The sequence below is a fragment of the Anarhichas minor genome, unplaced genomic scaffold (assembly GCF_050575085.1).
Source record: "Anarhichas minor isolate MPS153535 unplaced genomic scaffold, ASM5057508v1 ptg000125l, whole genome shotgun sequence".
NCBI lineage: Eukaryota > Metazoa > Chordata > Actinopteri > Perciformes > Anarhichadidae > Anarhichas > Anarhichas minor.
This window is the reverse complement of record NW_027466571.1, coordinates 271,133-291,614: the sequence shown is the minus strand read 5'-3', so window position 1 is coordinate 291,614 and position 20,482 is coordinate 271,133. Positions and strand designations below refer to the sequence as shown.

The window sequence follows — 20,482 nt, the reverse complement described above, 5'->3', positions numbered from 1 at the left end:
GTTCCTTCATGCGTCCTCCAGCTTCAGATGAGCCAAACAGAGGAGCTGAAGGGAAGTCAGTGTATGTGGGGAGGAAAAAGTCAGCGAGCAGCGTTTCCTCCTATTCAATTGTTGTGGAGGTTTCACGGTGAAGGAGTTGTCGGAAATACCAGAGAACATCCTCCATGTTCAGTTCTAATAAACCTCCAGCAGGAAGAGGAGGAGCAGCCAAGATACTTTATGTGGAGACAAATATGTTCAGTTATTAGAAATCATCATAATAATAATAATAGTTCACAAAGAGCTCATGTCTTCAATTATTTAGCTTAAACCACATTTAATAAGACACAGTCATGGTCAACGTTGTGACTTTGTGACGTTGTGACATTGTGACTTTGTGACTTTGTGACGTTGAGACGTTGTGACTTTGTGACTTTGTGACGTTGTAACTTTGTGACGTTGAGACGTTGTGACTTTGTGACGTTGCGACTTTGCACCGTTGCGACGTTGAGACGTTGTGACGTTGTGACTTTGCGACGTTGCGAATTTGCGACTTTGCGACTTTGCGACGTTGCGACGTTGCGACGTTGCGAATTTGCGACTTTGAGACTTCGAGACGTTGCGAATTGGAGACGTTGCGACGTTGCGACGTTGCGACTTTGCGACGTTGCGACTTTGCGACGTTGCGACTTTGCGACGTAGCGACGTAGTGACGTTGAGACTTTGCGACGTGAATTTGTGACGTTGTGACGTTGTGACGCTGAGACTTTGTGACTTTCAGACGTTGAGACGTTGTGACTTTGTGACGTTGTGACGTTGAGACTTTGTGACGTTGAGACTTTGTGACTTTGAGACGCGACGTTGCGACGTTGCAAATTTGCGACGTTGCGACGTTGCGAATTTGCGACTTTGAGACTTCGAGACGTTGCGAATTTGAGACGTTGCGACGTTGCGACATCGCGACGTTGAGACGTTGCGACTTTGCGACGTTGAGACTTTGCGACGTTGCGACGTAGCGAAGTAGCGACGTAGCGACGTAGCGACTTTGTGACGTTGAGACTTTGCGACGTTGCGACGTAGCGACGTAGCGACGTAGCGACTTTGCGACGTGAATTTGTGACGTTGTGACGCTGAGACTTTGTGACTTTGAGACGTTGTGACTTTGAGACGTTGTGACTTTCAGACGTTGAGACGTTGTGACTTTGTGACGTTGTGACGTTGAGACTTTGTGACGTTGAGACTTTGTGACTTTGAGACGTGACTTTGCGACGTTGCGACTTTGCGACGTTGCGACGTTGTGACGTTGAGACTTTGCGACTTTGCGACGTTGCGACTTTGAGACTTTGCGACGTTGAGACTTTGCGACGTTGCGACTTTGCGACGTGAATTTGTGACGTGACGCTGAGACTTTGTGACTTTGAGACATTGTGACTTTCAGACGTTGTGACTTTCAGACGAGACGTTGTGACTTTGTGACGTTGAGACGTTGAGACTTTGTGACTTTGAGACGTTACTTTGCGACGTTGCGACTTTGCGACATTGCGACGTTGAGACTTTGCGACTTTGCGACGTTGCGACTTTGAGACTTTGCGACGTTTAGACTTTGCGACATTTAGACTTTGCGACGTTTAGACTTTGCGACGTTGCGACTTTGCAACGTTGAGACTTTGTGACGTTGTGACGTTGTGACTTTGTGACGTGACGTTGAGACTTTGTGACTTTGTGACGTTGCGACGTTGAGACTTTGTGACTTTGAGACTTTGTGACTTTGTGACGTTGTGACGTTGAGATTTTGTGACTTTGTGACGTTGTGACGTTGAGACTTTGTGACTTTGAGACGCTGTGGCGTTGTGACGTGTAATGTAATGTGGTGTGATATGATAAATGAGTTTATATCTGTATTATTATTATCGTTTTGGGTATTTGTTTGTGTTATTTTAGAGACTTGGTTTGCATATCATGTTACCCTCCACCTTTAGCTGTTCGACTCCCCCCCCCCCCCCCCCTCCTTTCACTGACATCCTGTCCTAGACAGGAGGAGAAGGAGGAAGAGGAAAAGGAGGAACATCTCCTCCACCCTCTACATCCTGACTGCAGTCTTCACACTGAACAAATACAACAACCTGAAGTTCACTTCAACACGGTACAAGAATATTTCACTGAAATACAATCTTTCAAAATAAACTTTCAAAATAAACTCAGCGCAGCATCTTTTTCATTTTAATGAATAAACGTCCAACCTGTTCCTTCAATACAAAACTAAACACATGAACAATTCTCCTCGGAAAATGTTCTACTAATATACATGAAACAATTCAACTCGTTCAGTATGAAATCCTTCACTAGATATATTTACTCAAGCACTGCAATACAAGTTTCAGGTACTTGTACTTACAATTTGTGTTACTTTATACCTTTACATCTGTACTACAATTATCTGACAGCTTTAGCTATTTGTTACTTTCACAGAGGTAGGTTTTACACACAAAATGTGTGATGAACGTGTATAAATACTGTATTGTTCCAAATGTATCTACAGTATATAAAAACATACAAGGTAAGTAAAAGTATCTTCACCTTAAGCAGCTACAACATTGCAACTTTAATGCATCTAATAATATAATATATCATATATGTGGTCGCTCACTTTCACAGCTTTGCATTTAAATTAAAAGCAACAGGAAGTTCAAACCCTTGACCTTCAGATTAAAAGTCTCTCTGCTCTGCTGTAAAATAGATAAACATAAAATAACATATCAGACATCAGACAGTGATGGAGCTGAAGACTAATCAGATACAACGTAAACTGTCAGAATCAAGACGATCAGAAACTCTTCTCTTCTGTGAGTGTGTTGTGTACAAATGTGTATTAGTACAGTGTGTGTATTAGTACAGTGTGTGTGTACAGTATGTGTGTATTAGTAGTGTGTATTAATAGTGTGTTTATTAGTACAGCGTATTAGTACAGTGTGTGTATTAGTAGTGTGTACAGTGTGTATTAGTACAGTGTGTGTATTGTATGAGGTCCTCACCTCTGTTGAAAAGTGATGACAGAAGCCCCGCCCTCTTCAGGAAGTGTTTCTGTGTCACCTCAACAAACTGAGTTGTATTGATAGTAAATTTTTCACAGGCTCAGTCATGTGTGTGTGTGTGTGTGTGTTTATAAAACCTTACAACCCACCAATGAAATATAGTATGTAATATATACATGCAGGGCTGCTCTTCCAGCTGTAAAGCTGCTGTCTGCTGGACTAGAAGCTGTTATGTTTGTTCTCTCCTCATCACAGTTCAAGGCCTCCGTCTGTCCTCAGAGGTCAGGCTGAGGGAGTGTCTCACTGCAGAGGAAGAGCTTCATGACTGTGTGTGTGTACTTTGTTGAGCTTCATCTGAATAGTTTGTTTCTTATTGTGTTAAACATTAAAATCTAATCGTAAAATTTCAGTCTCACAATGACTCACTGTCTCTTTAACTCGTTGACTCATTTCCTGTTTACCTCTCAATCATCTGCCGCCTCTCTTCTCTCTGGAGCCACACTGCAACGTGAGGTTTATAATATAACCAGCTTACTTCATATAATAGATTTTACTACATCGGCTCACTTCTTAGTCTGAATTTAGTTCTCTACAAAAACATTGATTTATTATTTAACACATGCAACTGTTCGCCATTTCTCCTCTAATATTTCCACTTGGAGTCACTCAACAGTGACTGCTATTCACCACTTAACTGGATCATGTGTCCTTGTGGAACCAATTAAGCTGAATATTCAAAAACATGTCACATCATTATTGTATAACAAATAAAAAAGCAAAGGACCTAGGACACCACAGTTCATTTCTAGCCTCAGATAGAGTTCTGTTAGTATCAACTCTTTGACACCCATCATACAAAAATGACTGAATCTACTCACACGCCATCATACAGAAACCCGAAGCGTTTAGTCTTAGGCAGTAGATTATAACTGTGTCCAACAGCACCATCACAAAGAATCGACCCAAATGAATGAGCGTGTTTGTTGTGGGACTCTTTCAAATCAGACTGCATGTAATGCAACACATCTGAATGAAGCCGTTAACCTGATGGACACGTTAACTTACTTCAGGTTTATAGTTAGGACTGGCTCAGGTTTATTAGTAGTTTCCATCACATTACTCTCATTAATGAATCGTCTCTGTCATATGCATTGCATGTGTTGTAACCGTTATGTTGTTCGTTCTTACACACTTCATCCCGATGGAGGACGAGGATGATCCTCTGTTCATCTCTGACGTCTCTTCTCTACCGACGTCGTATGTTTACAGATAGAGTTAACTCATCAGTTTACTGTAGTTTACCGGATGGACATGTTAACCAAAGTAAAGACACAATAACACTTCAGGAGACATTTCTTATTTCTTTATAAAATAATTTAATAACATTTCAATCCAACATGTAGAAAACAACAGTGGAATGACTTCTCTCCTCTCGAATACTCTTTAAATCATTATATGGTAGAACTTTGACAAAAAGAAAAAACAAGGGAGCACGATAGCGAGTCCTGCAGAGTCCTGCAGCTGGTTCAGTCTCTGTGGCTCAGAGTCTCTCAGACGGACCAAATAGAAAAGATTCAGTTTGTCTGCTTCTGTTTTAGTTTGATCACTTTAACAAAATAATCTTGTTTCCTCAGGAGACAAAGAAAAGACAACGTGCAGATGTTGCAGCATCGCTACAGGAGGGAAAACATCCTCTAAATACACGGGGGGGGGGGGGGGGGGGGGGGGCCCCCCAGGTAAAATCAAATGGGAGGAAATGAAGTCCAAATGAAAGGTGACAGAAACAAAACAGGGAGGACATGAATAAACAGTGTGTCACTCAGCAGGTCCATACTTACGTACATGATGTGATATAAGCTGGTGTCCCACAGGTGTGGGGGGGGGGGGGGGCGTCTGTCTTACCTCGTCTGAATCGTTCACTGTTTATTTCTACTGTCTGAGTTACGATGCGAGTGTCACTGCTCTTCTGTCTCTGGAGAAGCTACTAAACTGAGCCGCTCAATGAGACTCACTCCCACCTGTTGACACCTGTCCACCAGCCTCCTCAGTCGGTCCGAGACTCCTCCCTCTGCTGCTTCAAACAGCAGGCGCTGTGGGGGGGGGGGGGGGGGGGGGGGGGTAGACGACAAGAGAGGGAGAGACGGGGGGCAAAGACAGAGTAGGAAGGGAGGGGGGGAGAGAGGCGGTGAGGATGGGGGAGGGCAGCAGGTGAACATGCGTGTATACAGGTGAGGTGTAAACATTCACTCCTTCACTTCCTGTGTCTCAGGTGAACAGGGCGGGGCTATAGGAGAAGACACAGGGTGCATATATTACATCCTTAACCGGGAGCCGGGACTTTCCCACCTGAGACACAGGAAGTGGCCGAGTGGACTGACCCGGGTCTGTTATGTGTGTGAGTGATGAGAGTAACAGAGAAAGTGAAGGGTAAATTACATGTTTCCACAGGGCAGCACACAGTGGGAGGTGTTGAAGAGCCTGCTGATATAGAAGTCGAACCTAGAAGAGAAACAAAGCGACATAAAAGAAGAAGGGAGGAGAAAGAAACAGCAGACGGATGGAGCATCGAGTCAGTTCACACAGAAACATCACAAAACCAATGGTTCAGTCGTAAATATAGAAGCAACAACAATCAGACTGTCAATCACCACTTTATATAGAGCCTGTAGGGAAGAAACCACATTCGTTACATGATCATCAACAGCTCAAACCTCCAGTCAACGGTTTTACAGGAAAAGGAAACTGATTTTAAGGGTGCCGACTGTCACATGACCTCCATCACTCACCTCAGATGGCTCCTTTAGCTCCCTCTCCACAGCTATCAGTCTGAGAGACACAGCACAAACACGGTCAGCTTCATTCACCTCAGACCACACTGGACAGGAGACCTCACACTGAACACTGACTCTGTTTGTGTTTGGTGAACTCACATCTCCCAGTAGGCCAGACACTTTGGAGCCTGACTGCTCAACATCCGGACCTGGAACTTTAAGTGTTCAATGTTTCCGTCCTGCCACTCCTGATGCAGCAACCTGGACAGCAACACAGCAACTCAGGAAGCAACCAACACAACCAGCCCCAACTATAAACCTGATCCAGCCCCAACTATAAACCTGATCCAGCCCCAACTATAAACCTGATCCAGCCCCAACTATAAACCTGAACCAGCCCTAACTATAAACCTGAACCAGCCCTAACTATAAACCTGAACCAGCCCTAACTATAAACCTGATCCAGCCCTAACTATAAACCTGATCCAGCCCTAACTATAAACCTGATCCAGCCCTAACTATAAACCTGATCCAGCCCTAACTATAAACCTGATCCAGCCCTAACTATAAACCTGATCCAGCCCTAACTATAAACATGAACCAGCCCTAACTATAAACCTGATCCAGCCCCAACTATAAACCTGATCCAGCCCTAACTATAAACATGAACCAGCCCTAACTATAAACCTGATCCAGCCCTAACTATAAACCTGAACCAGCCCTAACTATAAACCTGAACCAGCCCTAACTATAAACCTGAACCAGCCCTAACTATAAACCTGAACCAGCCCTAACTATAAACATGAACCAGCCCTAACTATAAACCTGAACCAGCCCTAACTATAAACCTGAACCAGCCCTAACTATAAACATGAACCAGCCCTAACTATAAACCTGATCCAGCCCTAACTATAAACCTGAACCAGCCCTAACTATAAACCTGAACCAGCCCTAACTATAAACATGAACCAGCCCTAACTATAAACCTGAACCAGCCCTAACTATAAACCTGATCCAGCCCTAACTATAAACCTGAACCAGCCCTAACTATAAACCTGAACCAGCCCTAACTATAAACATGAACCAGCCCTAACTATAAACCTGATCCAGCCCTAACTATAAACATGAACCAGCCCTAACTATAAACCTGATCCAGCCCTAACTATAAACCTGATCCAGCCCTAACTATAAACCTGAACCAGCCCTAACTATAAACCTGAACCAGCCCTAACTATAAACCTGAACCAGCCCTAACTATAAACCTGAACCAGCCCTAACTATAAACATGAACCAGCCCTAACTATAAACCTGAACCAGCCCTAACTATAAACATGAACCAGCCCTAACTATAAACCTGATCCAGCCCTAACTATAAACCTGAACCAGCCCTAACTATAAACCTGAACCAGCCCTAACTATAAACCTGATCCAGCCCTAACTATAAACCTGAACCAGCCCTAACTATAAACCTGAACCAGCCCTAACTATAAACCTGAACCAGCCCTAACTATAAACCTGAACCAGCCCTAACTATAAACATGAACCAGCCCTAACTATAAACCTGAACCAGCCCTAACTATAAACATGAACCAGCCCTAACTATAAACCTGATCCAGCCCTAACTATAAACCTGAACCAGCCCTAACTATAAACCTGAACCAGCCCTAACTATAAACATGAACCAGCCCTAACTATAAACCTGATCCAGCCCTAACTATAAACCTGAACCAGCCCTAACTATAAACCTGAACCAGCCCTAACTATAAACCTGATCCAGCCCTAACTATAAACCTGAACCAGCCCTAACTATAAACATGAACCAGCCCTAACTATAAACCTGATCCAGCCCTAACTATAAACCTGAACCAGCCCTAACTATAAACCTGAACCAGCCCTAACTATAAACATGAACCAGCCCTAACTATAAACCTGAACCAGCCCTAACTATAAACCTGATCCAGCCCTAACTATAAACATGAGTCAGGCTCAATAAAAACACAACGGGATTCATCCCCATGGAAACAGCGAGTGTGTATGTGCGTGTACCTCAGGCCCAGTTCAGTGTTGTTGGGCATGGCGTATCTCAGTCTCTCTAGGACAAGTGCATGCTGGGACTGCGGCAGACAGCTCAGGTAGAGAGTCACCACCTGAAGAACCAATCAACACAAAGCGTTTTGATCTTTACCAGGTGAACCGTCTGCTGGTTCATACAGAGAGACAGACAGTAAGAAGGAGACAGACAGACGGGTCCTACCTTGTTGTGGAAGCTGTAGCAGCTCCAGAACTCTGCTGGGTTAAAGGGAACCTCCAGTCGAGACGGGACGGTGCTCAGACAGCGATGGACCAGATCTGAGAACAGTTTGGACTGATGGTTGGACTGTTGACTGCTGCTGAACACCAGGTAACTGTAGACAGAGGCACAATGAACACCAGGTCACTGTAGACAGAGGCACAATGAACACCAGGTCACTGTAGACAGGTGATACAGGTGATGTAACACTTACTCCATCCAGAGTTTATGAAGCTCCTCCAGCTGCATAGTTGACCCCAGAGCTCTCTCAAAGGCGTCCACCGTCTCGTCCACAGAGCCGTGAAGCCACTGCCAGCGACTGGAACAACAACACAGATTCAATACAATAAGTCAACTTTAACCCGATTCATAAATAACATATGTGATATATTTCATGATAATGTTCTGTAGACTCGCCTGTTGAACGTCTTTGGTGACAGATACAAATATGAATCCAGGTAATGAGATATTCTGAGTCTCTCTAATGTCAGAAATATCTCGATAGGTCAACATGACTACAAGCTACATGTCAAACCTTCCTGTCATGAAAACAGATTTAAAGAAGAAACGTTCATGACGTCTGTAACAAAGACTTCTTCTCATCATGAACAGATGGAGACTCACCAGTGGATGAGGTGGAGGTAGGACATCTGCTGACTCAGCTGCTCCTGAAGCTCCCTGATGATGGGACCTCTCAGCAGCTCCTCGGTGGGGAAACCCAGGACGTGTCTGAAGGGAGCAAAACAACAAAGTGTAACTCTTTAAAAGTCCTCCACATGTTTAACATTCAGTTCAGTATCCCATCATGTACCTGAGAACGTCCACCGGCTTCTTCTGGCTCTGCTGGTCCTCACACAGCGACAGGACGAAGCCTCGGAACAGAGGAGCGATGGCACCGGACTTCTCCTGTCAGACCACATTTAAACATTTAAAACACCTCCTCTATTTGACCAGGATGAAGCTGCACCCCGTGACCCTGAACCACCTGGAGCTCACCTGAGCCATGAGGAACCTGCAGGAGTGGTAGAAGACCTCAGCATTGTTGGGACACTCTGCCAGAGCGTGAAGCCACATGCTGACCGCCTGATCCAGGTCTCCCTGCCTGATGTGGAGGTCGGCCAGAGCGTCTCTCAGGGCGCAGGACTCAGGACAGAGATCCAGCAGAGACCGACACAGAGCCACGCCCTCATCACACCTGTTCAAATACAGAGAGCACACCTGTTTAAACCCAGAGCCACTCTCTCATCACACCTGTTCAAATACAGAGAGCACACCTGTTTAAACACAGAGCCACTCTCTCATCACACCTGTTCAAATACAGAGAGCACACCTGTTTAAACACAGAGCCACGCCCTCATCACACCTGTTCAAACGACAGCCCTAATCAATACATGAACATAATATCAACACGGTTCTAAAGCTGATGAAGATAAATCAAAAGTCATCAGTTCATGTCAGCAGATAGAACACTGCCCCCCCCCCCCCCCCCCCCTCACCTGTCTAGTAGCTTGTAGAGGAAGATGAGGTTGGTGTGAAGAGGAAGGCAGGCCATCGTCCTCTGGCTGAGAGTCAGAGACTCATCGGTGCACTGATGGACGGCGTCTGAGAGGGGAAGAAGAAGAACGATTATAGAACCAGAACAAACAGAAGAGTTCTGTTTCTTAGAGGGGAAGAAGAAGAACATTTATAGAACCAGAACAAACAGAAGAGCCTCCGTACCTCTGAACAGAGCCACCAGGATGTGGAGCGGCGTGCTCACGTCCTGCGGCGTCCTCCAGGGCAGCAGGAAGGACTCTCTGCTGACCAGCCGGGACGGACCGGACTCCGCCGGGTCCAGCAGGCCGGCCGGCAGCCGGTCGAACTCCGTCAGGTGGATGTAGGAGAGCCACAGCAGCGCCCGGTCGCTGGCCCTCAGGTGCTCGGCGATGCTCCTGTCGTGGGCCGACTTCAAAGCGTTCTGCAACACAAACACAAGCTTTACGTTCACGTCCACCATCTACCTGAGCACAGGATCACAGACCTCCACTCACCTGGAGGATAGCCAGAGCGCTCTCCATGCGGCCTGTGAACAGGTTGAGCTGGACTCTGTAGAGCAGAGCCTCCATCAGCTGGAAGGACAGTCGGTCAGTCACGGCAGGAGAAGCTTCAGAGACCAGAAACCGGAGCAGACGGTCACACACGTAGTCCTTCCCCTCGAAAGAGCTCTCCAGCTTCAGGTACTGAGAGGAAGATACAGACAGGTCAGGGCGACAGGTCAGGGGTTGACACAAAGTGAAGTGGACATTCTGTGTGAAGATCAGGTTCTTTCTTACATTCCACCACACTTTGTAGTCTGGAGCGTGTTCCACAGCCATCTCACACATCTCCTGGACCTCCTCTCTGCTGCCTCTCCTGGAGAACAGGGACAGGTAGTGGCTCCACACCTCAGGGTTCTCACAGTTACTCTCCAGAGCTCGAGACAACGTGTTCAAGGCTGCTTCCAAACACTCTGCTGCAGACCTGCAGAGGAACATGAGGTTCTCATTTAAAGAGAACAGACCTACAGAGGAACATGAGGTTCTTAGAGAACATTAGAACCCACGTGTCGTTCTGGTTGAGGTACTTGAAGGCTAACTTGATCCACAGCTGAGGGTCTCCAGGACTCTCCAGAACGCTGGTCTCCAGGTTCGATATGTCGTCCGTCTCACTGACGAAATACCGTTTGTCCTCCGATGTGACGCAAACGTCCAGAGCAGAGAGGCTGGTTTTACAGACGCCGTCTGGACAGAGAGACAGACATCATCTGATCAGCAACAGGGTTTATAGCATTACAGTACAATCAATCACGTTAACTGTCAATGGGACATTTTTGTCCTTCAGGGTCGAAGTTTATTATAGGAGATGAGGTTCAACTAAACCTTACCAACATGTTTGATACATGGCTTCACATCCTATAATCTGAGTGATCAGCTGCCTCTCTCTACATTGAACCTGTCTGTCTCTCACCGTGTCTCCTCGTCGACAGGTGTCCTCCTGCAGACTCATCCTCGCTGTTGTCCTCCGGGCCAAAGCTGCTCTGTGCTGATGGCTTCGGCCTCCACGTCCTGGTGTCTTTACAGGTGGTGAAAGGAGGGACTGGAGGACAGACGGGTCAGAGGACAGACGGGTCAGAGGACAGACGGGTCAGAGGACATGATGATGATGAGGTAAAAGAAAAAGGTTCCTCACTGTGTCGTTTGCTTTCGTTCACTTTGCTGACGAGGAGGACGGCCTTCTGGTCGACGCCCATCCGGTCTTTGTTGGAGCCGAACAACTTCTTCATGTACTTTTCTACAACGACAACAGAAACAGGTGAAGAAACGTCTACCTGAGACCTTCTGGGTCTGAAGAACCCGTCGGTCTGATGCCCACCTGTGGAGATGCCCACGTCCTCGTCAGAGCTAACTTCAGAGCAGCCGATCAGAGGCAGGTTGTAGGACAGGAGGTCCTGGAACAGCTGGTTTCCAGTCAGAGTGCAGTTCCTCATGTGCTGCCTGCAGAGAGACCAGATGACACCATGAGAGACCAGATGACACCATGAGAGACCAGATGACACCATGAGAGACCAGTTGAAACCATGAGAGACCAGAAGAATAAACTTGAATGAAAAGTCTGTCCTCACCATCTGCACTCGTCGTCGTTGCAGGTTCCTGTGAGGTCAAAGCGACAGAAACTCCTCCGGGCTTCTATCGCATTACTGAATGAGACGGAGCTCAGAGACAACTTCTCCTTGGTCCTGTAGTATGGACTGAACCTGAGACAGAGACAGGTTCATCACATCTGAGACAGAGACCACATGAGACATGTTCATCAAACCTCACATCTGAGACAAATTAACTAATTTACCTGTAAGACCTGAAGACCAGCAGAGGACTGTGATAGGGTCCATATGGAACAGGCTTCAGCTCTGAGCTCCCTAATTGGCTGTTGGCTGACTCCACCTCCACTGAGACCACCTGCACAGAGATGGAGACACGCTGACTTGTTTCATATTCAGAAACTAAGACATGAGAACAGGGACAGGATGGATTTGACCAAAGACAGACAGGATGATCATAGTTAGTTGGTGTCCATGTGTCTCAGGAACTCACCTGTCCAGCGGTAGGGGGGCCGTGGACGTGACCCCCCACCGTCTGCAGCTCCTTCTGCAGCAGCTCTCCCAGCCGGGCCTGCTGCTGGTACCGAAGCTTCAGGGCCTCCAGGTCCAGACCCGCAAACATCTCTGCAGGAGACCTGCAGCTAGCCGAGCCCTTGGCGGGTTTGGTGGTGGGGTCTTTGGCGGGGGTGGAGCTCAGCTGCTCCAGGATGGGTTTGGGGTCTTTGGCGGGGGTGGAGCTCAGCTGCTCCAGGTTGGGTTTGGGTTCTTTGGCGGGGGTGGAGCTCAGCAGCTCCAGGTTGGGTTTGGTGAAGGAGCTACTGGACTGACGGAGGGAGTTCCGGCGGGTCGCTTTAGCCGGCGCAGGAGCCGGTTCTGCTTCATGATCTTCGGCCTCTGGGACGTCTTCGCTGTCCAGGGTGAGCTTGTCCTGGGTCAGGTCGTGCAGGGAGGGCTGGGGCAGGGGGAAGGGGGTGGGGGGAGTCAGTGCCAGGGTCTGGGGCTCAGATTGGGTGGAGGCCGGCGGTGGCGGTGGAGGCTCTGATGGGGGTCCACGGTTGCACAGGGCCTGGGTCTCCTTCAGCTTCTGGATCTTCAGAGCGTACTCAGACTCCAGCTGCTGCAGACGCTGCTTCTGAGCGATCAGCTCGGCAAAGTGGCGCTCGGATCCACGAAGACCTCCATCCACTCGCTGCAGCTTACTGGGCTGAGAGGACAAGGGGGACACGAGGACTCAGAAAATCACTCTGATCAATATCTATGATCAGGAGGTTCACCACCAACAATCAGCAGCTTTATAAACAGTTATTGATTAGTGTCGTAGACTCATCTACATTCTTCATTGAATCACTCAGATCTACACTATCACACATTTTCATATGATCAACGTTTATATTATTATATTATAATACTTGTATATGTTGAGACTAAGAAGACTCCAGATGAAGCACATTCACACCGTCTGTCATTTATTACCAGCTGTTATAACCCTGAAGTACCTCACTAAACCCAAATCCTGATCCTGGTGTACTAGACCCTTGTGTCTCATCGTGTCGTTCTCACCAGAGTCTGGTTGGAGTCCGCTCTGCGTTTGGACCCTCTTCCTGCAGCCAGCTGAGCCTGAGACAGGTCCTGCTCCAAGTGGACGGACAGACTCTTCTTCATGGAGACCCGATGTTCCACACGATGCACCTGCACAAGACATGAACCAGCAGGACTCAGATACGGGACTCAAGCTACAGGACTCATATACAGTGGCTGAGTCTCAGATACAGATACTCCGCTACAGGGACTCCGCTACAGGACAGATCACTAGTTGGGACTCACTCGGTATCACGTCTCACCGTCAGGTCTGAACTCAATTGTCTCTAACCTGCTCCTGCAGCTTCTTCAGCAGCGTCTTGTTGGCGTTGACGATCTTCTCAGACGCCTGCAGCTGCTCTCGGAGCTTCACCACTTTGGCCTCGGCAGCTTTCAGAGAGTCCCTCTTCTTCAGCTCCTGGTGGAGCAGATGTCTCAGGACGGTCTCGTCCCTCTGCAGCAGCTCTCTGAGAAACACGGGGGAGACGGACCAGTATTTACCTCGATGAACGCTAAGAGGACCAGGACCTGGACCAGCTCTGAGGGTCTCACCTGTGCTTGTTGAGTCTCTGCTCCGCCTCGGTCGCCCTCAGCTCTGCGGACGCTTTGACGGACGGGTCCGGCACCGAGTCGGAGATGAAGGGGGACGAGGAGCTCCGAGGACCGTGGTCCTTTATCATCTTCTGCTTCTCCCTGCTGCAGGAGGACACAGAGGACAGAGAGTGTTGGACATGTCCACAGAGACGTGAGCGTGTCTCTGGGTGCCGTGTTTACCTGGCGATCTCCTCTTTGAGGAGGCGGTACTCGGCCCTCTTGCCTTCAGGTAAAGCCTCAGGAGTCCTGACCGGGTTGTTCTCCTTCTCACAGCCCGATGCCGCTTTAGGCTTCGACGCCTGAGGACCAGCACAACAGTTAGTCCCTGATATTAGTTCCTTGTCTTCATCAGGGGACACGTGTCCCCCAGGACACGGTGTATTTTTACCATCACAGAGATTCATCTAAATCAGCTGACTTCAAAAACCACCACAATCCTCAGGTCTGTAAAGGTCCTCTATGTCATCTAGTGCCCTCTACCTCCACCGTCCCCTCTGATCATGTCTCACCTCCACCGTCCCCTCTGATCATGTCTCACCTCCACCGTCCCCTCTGATCATGTCTCACCTCCACCGTCCCCTCTGATCATGTCTCACCTCCACCGTCCCCTCTTATCATGTCTCACCTCCACCGTCCCCTCTTATCATGTCTCACCTCCACCGTCCCCTCTGATCATGTCTCACCTCCACCGTCCCCTCTGATCATGTCTCACCTCCACTGTCCTCCGAGCCTCTCTGATCATGGACTCCAGTCCTCCAAAGGTCTGAGAGGAGCTGCATTGGTCCACGTCTGAGTCACTGTCGTCTGAGTCGATGAGAGAAACCACCACGGACTTGTGTCTGGGGAGCTGGAAGGAGACAGAGATCATCTTCATCATTGTCATCATAATGACCTTCATCATCATCATCCTCCCTCTCTCCTCCTCCTCACCACCAGTGGAGCTCTAGCAGCGTGGTGTCCTCTGCTGAACTTGCTGCTTCGTGATTGGGTGACGGTGTTCAGACTGACGGTGCTCAGGTTCCCTCTGATTGGCTGCTGAAGGACCGGAGGACCGGTGGGAGACGGAGGACCACTAGAACCGGTGTCCTGGGGAGAGACGGGGAGACAAGAGGTGAAATAAGAGATGCGGTTCATCACAGAGAGACAAGAGGACACAATGTCTCACCTCTGTGGACGTCACCCTCTTGTTGGCCATGGACATCAGACACGTCTCCCTCAGCAGCATCTCCTCCTCCTCCTCCTCATCAGCAAAGGGAGGTTTGGGAGGAGGCTCCGGCTCGTCTGGTGGTGGGGGGAGAGGGGGAGGTGGGGGAGGAACCACCGACATCATGGGGGAGAGAAACGGCTGAGAAGAAGAAGAGACAATATTAAACCTTCTTTATGACGAGTGTGGAGACAATACATTCATGTTTACAAATAAAGAGGAATAGCAGAGAGGAAGAGGAGAGACGAAGAGGAGGGAGGAGATGAAGAGCGTACCAGTCCAAACTGAAGACAGTCGGGGACATAAGGAGACATCTGAGGGAAATCTGCTGGATCTTCTGCGGTCAGCTGATGTTTCGGTGACGCCACTGAAACAAAAACAGGAAGTCAGAACTTTATTCATGAAGTCTCCGCTGAGAGGACAGGTGCAGTCTCCGCTGAGAGGACAGGTGCAGTCTCCGCTGAGAGGACAGGTGCAGTCTCCGCTGAGAGGACAGGTGCAGTCTCCGCTGAGAGGACAGGTGCAGTCTCCGCTGAGAGGACAGGTGCAGTCTCCGCTGAGAGGACAGGTGCAGTCTCCGCTGAGAGGACAGGTGCAGTCTCCACTGAGAGGACAGGTGCAGTCTCCACTAAGAGGACAGGTGCAGTCTCCACTAAGAGGACAGGTGCAGTCTCCACTAAGAGGACAGGTGCAGTACCTGTCCGGGTCTCACCTGGTGATCCCGTCTCACTGTCCGTGTCCATGGCGACCTCGTCATAGTTGTCGTACTGGTACAGGTTCCCAGAGGCGTCCGGTCCCTGCTTACCTGCAGACTTCCTGTGTTCTCCATCTCTGGACTGAAGCACAGAAACAACACACTTCCTGTCACTCTTCTTCTGTGGTGGTTAATATGATGATGTCATCAATAATAAAGCTAGTCTCTGGATACATGTAATAAAGGTGACTACAGACAGGACATGGTCTTACTTTGCTGCGGGTCCTCGTCTGCCCCCCCACCAGCTTCATAAAGCGGTTGTACTGCTCGTCCTGATTGGACAGATCTCGGATCCGTCGGATCTCGTCTTCTCGTTTGCGTCTCTCCTCCTCTTCCTGTCTCCGGTTCTCCTCCTGGTCTCTCTGCTGCTGCAGCTTCCACGTCCTCAGCTGCTGCTTCCTGAACGCCTGCTTCGCCACCGAGCCTGAGTATCATCATCATCATCACCATCATGTTTTATTATCACCATCCACCATCATCACCACCACACAACTAATGTCTCCACTGTACTCTTCTTCTCACCTGGACTGATCATCTTCTTGGCCATGTGGGATTTCCCTGGACCTCGGCCTCTCTCCAGCGGAGCCTTGGGACCAGGTTTAGGACTGGCTTTGGGTCTCTCTCTGTCTCTGTCAGGCGGTCTGGGGACGGTCTTGGTTCTGTCTCGGTCCCTGTCCAGAGGTTTGGACCTGGTTCGGTTCCTCTCTGCAGCAGCAGCGGCGGAGGCGGACCTGGTGGTGACCCTCTGCCTGCTGGGAGGAGGGGAGCTCTTCTCTTGGACTTTAGTGATCCGCTCTTTGCTCTTCTTCATCACCTGCTGCTCCTTCTGCTGCCACTTCTTGCTGGCCGACTGCAGAGCGAGGAGGCGCAGCTGCAGCTCCGACAGCTCCTCCTCCTCCAACTTCACCACCGGCTGCTCGGGAACAGAGGCAGAGTGTTGAACCCTCTCACAGGTTAAGTTAGAAACCATTAAATGATGCAGATCTTTCACCTGGTTCTACATGCGTATGCTTTTCCTTTAAAAACCTGCAGCAGGTTTGCATTACGTGAATAGCCAGAGAGGACGATCTGAACCAGGTACGAGTACGGGACACGGAACACTGGTACGGGACAAGGGACACGGGTACAGAGGACGGGAACGGAGCACGGGACACGGGTAGAGAGGACGGGAACAGAGCACGGGACACGGGTAGAGAGGACGGGAACGGAGCACGGGACACGGGTAGAGAGGACGGGAACGGAGCACGGGACACGGGTAGAGAGGACGGGAACGGAGCACGGGACACAGGTACGGAGCACGGGAACGGAACATGGGTACAGAGTACGAGAACGGAACACTGGTACGGAGCACGGGACACGGGTACGGAGCACGGGAACGGAGCACAGGTACAGAGGACGGGAACGGAACAGGGGTACAGAGGACGGGAACGGAACAGGGGTACAGAGGACGGGAACGGAACAGGGGTACAGAGGACGGGAACGGAACAGGGGTACAGAGGACGGGAACGGAACAGGGGTACAGAGGACGGGAACGGAACAGGGGTACAGAGGACGGGAACGGAACACTGGTACGGAGCACGGGACACGGGTACGGAGCACGGGACACGGGTACGGAGCACGGGACACGGGTACGGAGCACGGGACACGGGTACGGAGCACGGGACACGGGTACGGAGCACGGGACACGGGTACGGAGCATGGGTAAGGAGCACGGGACACGGGTACGGAGCACGGGACACGGGTACGGAGCACGGGACACGGGTACGGAGCACGGGACACGGGTACGGAACACGGGAACGGAACATGGGTACGGAGCACGGGAACGGAACACGGGAACGGAACATGGGTACGGAGCACGGGAACGGAGCACGGGAACAGGACACGAGTACATTACATTACAGTTATTTAGCAGACGCTTTTATCCAAAGAGACTTACAATAAGTGTATTCAACATCGGTATTCAAGAGAACTACTTGTCACCAGAAGTCATAAGTGCATCTCCTTTAAACAAGCATCTAAGAGCATAAACCAGAGCAGAAGTACAGAAACAAACTAGTATGAATACAGTAAGTGGTGAGTGGAAGGCTCAGGGTAGCACTTCTTGAAGAGTACGGGACAAGAGACACGGGTACGGTACGGACCGCTGGTATGTGCACTGGTACAGAGCTCATGTACGGGACACTAGTAATATATACGTGTACTGTATACTGGTATGTAATACGACCCCCCCCCCCCTCACCTTGTCAGGAGAGATGGCAGAGTCCTCACTGGAGGCCGATGATTCTCTGCGACACAAACACGTCTGTTTAGATTTCTCCTTCTCTTCTTCGTGAGTTTCCTCACTGCAACACTTCTTCTTCATGTCCTCTAACTCTTCTTCGTCTTTTTGTTCTGTTGCCGCTCCATCTGGTGTCGTTTCTTCCTCTTCATCACCTGGTGAGACACACAGGAAGTGAGACTTTCAAATGAAACTCAAGATTCAACATCTCAATTGTTTGTTTTTTTACATCTTTTATTAATACTGATCTTGTTTAGTTTATAAAATGTCATAGAATAGAGGGACATTGTAACAAACATTAAATAATATATATGTTTAACTAAAAGAGTAAAGACATGTCATTGCTCAAGAAAGACAGTGTGAACGGGTTCAACATGATTACTGTCCCCGAGGATCCAGTAAAAGCCTCGTTAGACACTTTTATTTTGTAGGGACTTCCTGTTCGCTCACCCTCCTGGTCATCAGCGCCTCCTCCCTCCTGCTCCTCACGCTTCCTCTTCAGCTCCTCCAGAGCGGCAGGAGAAGGAAGTTTCTGACGGAGAGGTTTGATGTTGAACGCCTGGAACACTTTCTTCTCCTCAACCGTCTCCAGCTCTGACGGGTCCTCTGCTGCTGGTCCAGGTTCAGGAGCTGGTCCAGGTTCAAGAGCTGGTACAGCAGCAGATCCAGGAGCAGATCCAGGAGATGGTCCAGGAGCAGATCCAGGAGCTGGTCCAGGAGCCGGTCGGCTCTGTGTAATACTGGCAGTGTTGTCGAGGGTCTGGGCTCTGGGGGACCCCGTGGGCTCCAGGGCCATGGTCTCTTCTTTGCGGATACATTCCAGCTCCAGCTGGATCTGCTTGTACTTGGACAGCAGGTCCTCGAAGGACTCGTCAACACTGGTCTCTGGTTTAGAAACACTGTGAGCAGCTTTCCTGCTCTGGTTCCTCCCCGTCTGCTTCTCTGAGGACCACGGTTAAAGAAAGACCTTCACCTGATCGCTCACTCATTCATTTAAACATTCATTCAGTCATCACAGTTTATCACGATATAACATCCACCACGCACAGCTTTATCATTATTCTCTTTTATTATTATTATTATTATTATCATCTCCTGTTAGTATTCCACTGTTTACAGCGTTATTATTTGAATCATTATTATTATTATTTTAATAATTATTATTGTAATCATTATCATTGTAATCATTATCATTATTATTTGAATCGTTAGTATTATTATTTTAATAATCATCATTATTTTAATAATCATCATTATTATAATAATCATCATTATTATAATAATCATCATTATTATTATTATTATTATAATGATTATGATTATAATCATTATTGTAATCATTATCATTATTATTGTAATCATTATCATTATTATTTTAATCATTATTATTATTGTAATCGTTATCATTATTATTATCATTATCACCTCCTGTTAGTATTCCACTGTTTACAGCTTTATTATTTGAATCATTATTATTATTATTTTAATCATTATTATTTTAATCATTATTATCATATAGGCCTGTATTCTAATTGAATCAATAGGTTTCTATCACACGAAATCTATTACCGAGCCGGTGAAAGGATACGTTTCCTCGAGGGAGAGTCTTTATTCTCTCCGGGCCCGTAACGACCGGAGGGACCGAAGTTGTTACCACCTCCTCTGATGTTTCCTCTGATGTTTCCTCGGTTGTTACCACCTCTGCCACGGTTCCAGCCCCCCCGTCCGGGCCTGAACCGGCCCAGAGCTCCGTGGCTCCGCTCCCAGAAACTGGTCCTCGGACTCTGGTCTCCGTGAGGACCGAGACCCAGAGGAGGCGTCGTGGTGGAGGAACCAGGAGGCCGGTCGGGCCCGCTCGGCCCACACTGCTGCCGGTGGTTCGGAGGGAACGGACCGTGAGGTCCTCGGTTATAAGACATCAGGAGCCGGAGGTCCGGAGCCACGTGCTGCTCCACGTTGTGAGGCCGTTGGTGAGGTTTTCGTGTCCGAGCACGAGCGCCTGGTCCCGGCCTCACGTTACCATCCCCCCGCCGGAGAGGAACACTCTCCTCGGTCTCATCATCGCAGATTTCTCCGTCCTCCAGCTCGCCCTCCTCTCTGTTCACGTCCATCTTGTTTTAAAACTCACCCTAACCCTGCGGCTGTAACCTCATCGAGCTGAAGACGGTAAATAGTTCATGTTTCACCGGACAGACGGTCGGTAACGAGTCGGTCCGCTCTGACAGTTAGCTAGCAAGCTAGCTTGCTTCTCCGCTCTGCTCTCATCCAACTCTCACGAGACTGACCAGACCGGAAGCTGCCCATATAAGGGACCCGGATGACGGGAGTTCCAGCTTCCTGGTCCGTCGCGTGATGTCATGGGACTTACATCGAGAGTATGTCTTTC

The 20,482-nt window shown here is 48.8% G+C and overlaps 1 protein-coding gene across 2 annotated transcripts; it reads right to left on the bottom strand.

Moving 5' to 3' along the window:
* Positions 1-4,363: 4,363 nt before the first annotated feature.
* Positions 4,364-20,385, bottom strand: zfc3h1 (zinc finger C3H1-type containing). 2 transcript variants are annotated; one of them, XM_076083267.1, is made up of 35 exons: positions 19,685-20,384; positions 18,547-19,038; positions 18,058-18,251; positions 16,341-16,731; positions 16,031-16,242; positions 15,777-15,900; positions 15,340-15,431; positions 15,026-15,205; positions 14,791-14,946; positions 14,573-14,707; positions 14,041-14,159; positions 13,819-13,962; positions 13,559-13,733; positions 13,249-13,377; positions 12,182-12,892; positions 11,937-12,046; positions 11,713-11,844; positions 11,463-11,584; positions 11,280-11,381; positions 11,058-11,186; positions 10,654-10,831; positions 10,385-10,571; positions 10,103-10,291; positions 9,792-10,029; positions 9,569-9,674; positions 9,069-9,267; positions 8,884-8,978; positions 8,697-8,801; positions 8,287-8,391; positions 8,037-8,187; positions 7,829-7,929; positions 5,942-6,043; positions 5,798-5,837; positions 5,448-5,510; positions 4,364-5,101 (listed from the first exon to the last, which is right to left on the bottom strand). In XM_076083267.1, exons 1-35 carry the CDS (start codon positions 20,205-20,207, stop codon positions 4,967-4,969), a joined length of 6,366 nt encoding a protein of 2,121 aa, XP_075939382.1. In that variant the 5' UTR covers positions 20,208-20,384; the 3' UTR covers positions 4,364-4,966. The 2 variants fall into 2 exon arrangements, with proteins under 2 accessions (XP_075939382.1, XP_075939383.1); XM_076083268.1 differs by lacking the exons at positions 4,364-5,101; positions 5,448-5,510; positions 5,798-5,837; ... (5 more) ...; positions 8,884-8,978; positions 9,069-9,267 and adding an exon at positions 9,369-9,435 and having other exon boundaries at positions 19,685-20,385.
* Between the last annotated feature and the right edge of the window lie 97 nt (positions 20,386-20,482).